The sequence below is a fragment of the Rhodamnia argentea genome, chromosome 9, assembly GCF_020921035.1.
Source record: "Rhodamnia argentea isolate NSW1041297 chromosome 9, ASM2092103v1, whole genome shotgun sequence".
Lineage (NCBI taxonomy): Eukaryota > Viridiplantae > Streptophyta > Magnoliopsida > Myrtales > Myrtaceae > Rhodamnia > Rhodamnia argentea.
In genome coordinates, this window is record NC_063158.1 from 338,065 (window position 1) to 344,204 (window position 6,140).

The following is a 6,140-nucleotide window of genomic DNA, read 5'->3' on the forward strand; positions in this document are numbered from 1 at the left end:
AATTTTTAACTTAAAATTTATTTCTTTGTAGAACTAACATAGCTTTTTTGAACACATTTTATAACGTAAGTTATTGCAATTTATTCTACCTGTCTTTCATTCTTTCAATTATACGACCAATTTATTAAAGTTTTGAAGAGCCTTTTTTTTTGTAGTTATCAAACACATTTCTATTCCTAAAAATCGTAGACCGGAACATAAACGTTACCGCACGCACCCTTAGAAGCAGGGGGTTGTCTCAAGTCTCGAGTCATGGTGATGGTGGCGTCTTCATCAAATTGTATCTGCGACTGATCCGTTTGGTGCAGGAGGGCGAGAGCGACGCGAACTGGTTTATCGACGGCTTGGCTCGCGAGAGAGAGAGAGAGAGGGGGCCTCGGGGCTCGGTCGAAGGAGATGTGGTCAAGCGTTCGCGGCGGAGCCTCGAGAGCTCCGATGAGCAGCGGCAGCATGTTCGTCCGGTACTTCTCCCGGAAGCGAGCGGAGAACGTGAGGAAGATAAACCCTAAAGTCCCGCCTCAGGAGGCCTATTCCATCGCCCGCTCCCTCCACGACGTCATTCGCCTCCACGGCCCCCTCACCATCCCCAACACTTGGACTCACGCCTTGGTACTCTCTCTCTCTCGCTCTCTCCCCGCTTCCCTCCCCTTATGGATTAGGCTTCATTGGTTGTAGATGTTTTTATCCCGGCTAGATTTGGTTTTAGAGTGTGATTTATCAGCTCGAGGATTGCAGCGATTTTTGCCTTCCACCGCGAGGTGGAGGATAGGTTTTGCGTCTAGATTTTTGATTGTGCGGTAGTGCGGAGAAATGAATTTGCTGATTGCATTCGAAAGGGATGGCTAGGTTTTGCTGATGACTTCTTCAATGTTGGGCTTCGGGTAGATTAAGCCAGTTAGCTAGTCCGGATCGTGTGGAGCTTATGGCCGAGTCCTGAGTGGAAAACAAAAGAAAAACTGAAGAGAACTTAAGAGAAGCGAAATGACCACCACACGAATTGTATGCTCTTAAATGTAGTCGGTTAAGTGGGAAGCTTTTCGAAAGGCGAATGCCGCGTGGTTATGATAAGAACTTGTTTATCTTTAATGCATGTGATGCAAAACATAATGATCAATTGTGTAGATGTTTGAAGGCTGTTCGTGTGGCTCATAGATTATGTTTCTTGTTTCTTTAGCTCTTCTTTCATGATCCAGTCCCTGTGGATGTGGAATTTTACGACTTCTTTTTGCGTATCTGTTCAGTGAAGGCGGGGTTAGTCTTTGTTGGCACAATGAACTCTACTCTAGTCTGGCCTTGTCATTTTTGTGGGTGTAGATAGTGAACCTTGGGGGGTTTGTTGTGCTATAGTTCATCAACTCAATGATCAATCATTGAATTTTTTTCATTCTATTGACAATGATGAGAGCAACATCTTTGTTCCACCGGGGGGCGGTTACCTGAAAAGCATATAACTTAAGATTTAAGGAATGGTAAGCTATCTAAATCTTCTGTAATTGTATGGTGTGTCACTGTTTGCTTGTGTTTGCTTTCATCACAGGAAGCTGGTGTGAGCGGTTTGCAAAGCAAGACACATATGAAATTAATGCTCAAGTGGATGAGGGGAAGGAAGATGCTGAAGCTGTTGTGCAACCAGGTTGGTTCCAGCAAGAAATTTTTCATCTCTACCCTACCTGAAGAACCTCAAGACGATCGATCAACAAGTACAGCGGAGCTGAACCTGCAAACTGAGAAGCCCTCTTCGCACTTAAAGGCGAAAAGGAAAATAAAATAAACATGCCAGGAGCTTGTGTGGACTAGGGCAGCATTTGTGCTATTTGCTTTTATCTCTGGCTATTTGCCTTCATTTGCCATAGCCGACTTGATTCTAATTGGCTTCTGCAATGTGAAATGGAATCAACTAATCCAGGGTAAGTTTTAGGCCACTTGGGACTTTCTCTTGACGCACTCTGCTGATACCCAGCTACTTCCTGTACCTCTTTCTCTTCGCCTTTGTTTTCCAGACATCTAACTTCTCATTGGCTTCTGTTATTGAAATGGAATGGAATAGTCCTTACAAGTTTTAGTCCACTTGAGACTTCATCTTCATTTACTTTGGGGCCTGATGACAGAATGTGATGCGATCTCACAATTAAAGTATGCAACCCTTTAGCATCATAACCAGTTTGTTTCCCTTCCGATTAATGTTAGGTATTGAAGTTTAAAAGCTAGTTCATTGAGCATAACATGTGTAGAATGTCGTTTGTTCAGGCTGTCGTAGTTGAGCAGAAGCAACCGATATGCTGTGGATATGAGAATAGCCATTTGAAGACTGAGAAGGAGATGCTGTTTCTACATACAATCAATTTACGACGGTTCCATCGAAACTGGTGCTACTGTTGTAGCCACTTAAATTGTAGGGAAGGTGCAATCTACCATAACCATGTCACCTTCAAAAGGGTCTTTAGCTGTCTAGTTTGCAGATTTGCATGTTGATAACCGACAACAAAGGAGGAGGTGACAATGAAAGCTCCATGAAATTAAAACCATATGAATTGTGCTCTGCAGTTACTGCTTGTAGCCGTACGGTTTGGTGACAAGTCCATGTTTAGTATTGTCTGGAATGAGCAATATTTGGGAGAACAAGTGCAAGTGAAGAGAGGAAAGTCTTCCTGAGGATGATCCACAGCCAACTTTCAAGCAGGAACTTTTTCTAACATCTGACATTGTACATCTCTCTTCATCTGCGGTCGAGGAACCAATGACTCGGCTTTTTGACTTTGCATACAAAGATGTGATTCGCTTATCTACTCCACAGTAGTCACGGAGATCTCCTGCGTATTACAGTCGGTTACACCTTTTCGGTTCTCTAGCTGTGCATCGTATAGGCTTTCCTTCCTTTTGCCCCAGAGCACACAGTACAGCCCCAGAACAATGATACAAGCTCCTATTAGGCTGAGGAAAATGCAGAGACAAAAGTCGAAGTTCTTTGGTTAGATGGAATCAGCGTCAGTGGATTTGCACCCCACAGCGTGCTTGTGTACCCACATCAAACTGAGAAAATTATCCAAAAAGTCTAAAATCTATTGCACCTATATCATTTCAGTCTTAAATCTTTCAATTGTGTCAATTCATTCATAAACTTTTTGAAAACTTACCAATTCAGTACTAAAATTTTAAATTATGTCAATTTAGTTCTAAACCTTTTAATACTTTGTCAAATTAGTCTTAAACTTTTTAATGAATTTCCAATTTAGTCTTTCTCGCCAATTACTCAAATAATAAGTTTAAGACTAAAATGGCAAAACTTCAAAAGTTTTAGGACTAAATTGGCACAATCTCAAAAGATTTAAGACTAAAGCGACACAATTGAAATGTTTAGGATTAAATTGGCAAATTGCCGGAAGGTTCGGGACTAAATTGGCACAATCAAAATGTTTAGGACTGAATTGACAGGTAGTCAAAAGGTTTAGGACTAAATCCACAAGTTGTCAAAAGGTTTAGGACTATTTTGATAATTTCACCCATCAAACATGCTGCAAATATGAGACTGACATTTTACGATCTGTCTTACCTGCCCATACGAAACTGCTCGTTAAACGCCACAGCCGAGAATATCCCCACGATCACGAGTAGCAACGGACTAAACATTGCTGCAAAAACCGGCCCTTTTCGACTTATGCACCATGTTTGTAGATAGTACACCAGCGATGATATCACGACTCCCTGTAGAAGAAAATGGGCAAGATGAGTCCCGCTTCAGGTCGAAAATCCTATAAAAATCCTTGAATTATGGGACGGCTTTGATTGGCTCGTGTTGTTGAGATGGTAGGTTATCAATCAAGAATCAGAGTCCGAAGGGAAAGGAAATAGTAGCAAGTAAAAAGAAAGAGAAACGCACAAACTTAGATTGATTTTACCAAGGAGAGCACGCGATGATGTCATAAAAATCGTATTCACAAGACGAGCTTACACAGTAGATGATGGTCCAGAGCTGCACGTTCACCTCCAGCTTCCACAAGCTCCGGTTTCGCGCAAAGAACAGAGAAAGGACAGAAGATTGCAGCGATGCGAAGAAGCAAATCATAGCAGTGAGGGACAGCCGAGCTGGATAGGCTTTGTATATGACAGCCTACAATCACGTAACGCGCTAAATTATTCAGTTCCATCTTCCTTCATAATTCATCTGTATCACTAGAAGTTCGAGGTCAGCAAAATCACCTGGAGAATAAGCCAGGCACTCCATGCAACGTGACTGGTCAGGATAAGCAAAGAACCTTTGATCCAATTTTCTTTTCCGTGCTTCAAGACGTCAGAAGCTTGGCTGGCGTCCTGAAGGCTTATCAGTGGCCTCTTCAGAAGGCTTCTTATCAGGTACCCTCCCTTCCAGAAGGTGAACGTGAGAGACCCGCCGAGGCAGATAAGTGCGCCGATGATCTTAGCTCGGCCACTAGCGTTCTTAATGCTGAGTTTCTCCATCCTGAGTCAAGAGCACAACCCAAAGAGGGAATATTTAGGTGATCTAGTATAGACTCGGGAAACCGAAGACCGTTTTAGCACTGTGAAAGGAGGTGTTACCCGAGCATGACTGCAATGAGAAACGTTAAGCAAGGGATGACATTACTCAAGGCACTCGCGACGGTCGCAGAAGTGTACGCCAAGCCAGCATAGTACAAATTGAGATGGACGGTGGTGCCGAGGGAGGAGAGCACGAAGATTTTGGCCATGACTTTGATCGAGAGCGAAGGGCGCTGCTTCCTGCTTCGTCCATTCACAGTATTTCCTGTCAATAAAGTGCAAAAAAAAAAGAAGAAAAAAAACCAGGAGAAGCATGTGACAGGGCGGCAACGGATTCTTTACCTTTCAAGCACATAAGCGAAAGGGCCTAATAGCAACACGGCGATCACATGGCGGTAAACAATGAAGACGAGCTGATCGAGCCCTTTCTCGAGGGCGATCTTCATGAGAATGTTCGAGCCTCCATAGGCCAATTGAACTAGCACCATCGCCACGTAAGAGGTGCCATTTCCCATGACAGGAAGACGAAGCAAGCTCTGTCTGTTTGCTTTTAGTTTCTGTCTATGGTTTGAACTGAATAGCTTGCGGAGGAGAAGGTTCAGGGAGTTCTTATATGAGTGGGAACAATTAGTTTTATAAACAGGGTAAGTGGAAATCACAATCAGTCAACTTGTTTGCTAGGGAGGCAAAGCATGATGAGCCCTCCTCCACCTTTTCTTCTTCCCATCAAAAGGAACATATTTCTTACGGAGGGCAGCATGACAAAGCTCTTTGAGATGCTGGTGCTTCCTGTCGTATGAGATATAACGTTCTCCTCCGGTTGTGCTCCTCGAAGAACTCGATTCGACTATTTACTGTTCTCTCGCTTTCCAGGCCCCTCTATAGCCAAGTTCGTGGCATATGGAATTAATTCGACACCGTCCTGTGGTAATGGTCTTTTGTTGCTCACTCTTAGCACTCGAATGCAACAGACTTCATATGACTTTCTCTATAACTTCTCCGGCCCAGGGATCTTGGGGCAGTTTTTCGGTTCTGCATCAAGAAAGCACACAGTGCCACTTTTGCCAAGATCAACCGAAGTCGATCTAATCTTCATGTTATTAAGAGCTTAGCTTGTCTGAAAAAGGAAAGGCTAATGAGTTTGGAAATGAAGAAGCAGACCGGGCAAGTACCAGGTTCTGATGCCTCCTCTCCAATTGACAAAAGTTCTGTTATTGCCCCACAACTTTGCCAAGTGATCCAACTGATCACTACTCGGGCGAATGATGCAGTCAAATGATCCAACAGGGGGGGAATGGGGGTAAAAAATAAAAAATTAATAAAAATAAAAAAAATTAAAAAAAAAAAAAAAAAAAAAAAAAATTTTTTTTAAATTTTAATTGCCACAACACCATTCTCTCCTTAAAAGAGCTAGTGAAATTAACGGTGCATTTATTTCATGAAAATACGTGATTTGAAAACAATAATTTTTGAAGTAATCGGTGAATGAAAATCAATTTCATTACTATCGATAGTTTATGCTTAAGCATTTTCGTGAGCGGTAAAAATATTTTACATTTATTCATTTTTGCAAGCGATATAAATAATCATTTTTAAGAAAATATTTTTCAAATTAAATAATTATTGGCAAAACGAATGATGCCCAG

General features: G+C 42.3%; 2 protein-coding genes across 2 annotated transcripts; one reads left to right on the forward strand and one right to left on the reverse strand.

Annotated features, from left to right (window-relative positions):
- The first annotated feature begins 241 nt into the window (after window positions 1-241).
- On the forward strand, window positions 242-1,972 carry LOC115756604. Its single transcript, XM_030696439.2, has 2 exons — window positions 242-609; window positions 1,538-1,972. Exons 1-2 carry the CDS (start codon window positions 397-399, stop codon window positions 1,769-1,771), a joined length of 447 nt encoding a protein of 148 aa, XP_030552299.2. The 5' UTR covers window positions 242-396; the 3' UTR covers window positions 1,772-1,972.
- Window positions 1,973-2,599: 627 nt separating this feature from the next.
- LOC125316711 (WAT1-related protein At1g43650-like) lies at window positions 2,600-5,181 on the reverse strand. The gene is made up of 6 exons (XM_048285790.1): window positions 4,837-5,181; window positions 4,555-4,734; window positions 4,198-4,456; window positions 3,950-4,108; window positions 3,551-3,702; window positions 2,600-2,931 (listed from the first exon to the last, which is right to left on the reverse strand). The coding sequence occupies exons 1-6, from the start codon at window positions 5,007-5,009 to the stop codon at window positions 2,784-2,786; spliced, it is 1,071 nt and encodes a 356-aa protein (XP_048141747.1). The 5' UTR covers window positions 5,010-5,181; the 3' UTR covers window positions 2,600-2,783.
- Between the last annotated feature and the right edge of the window lie 959 nt (window positions 5,182-6,140).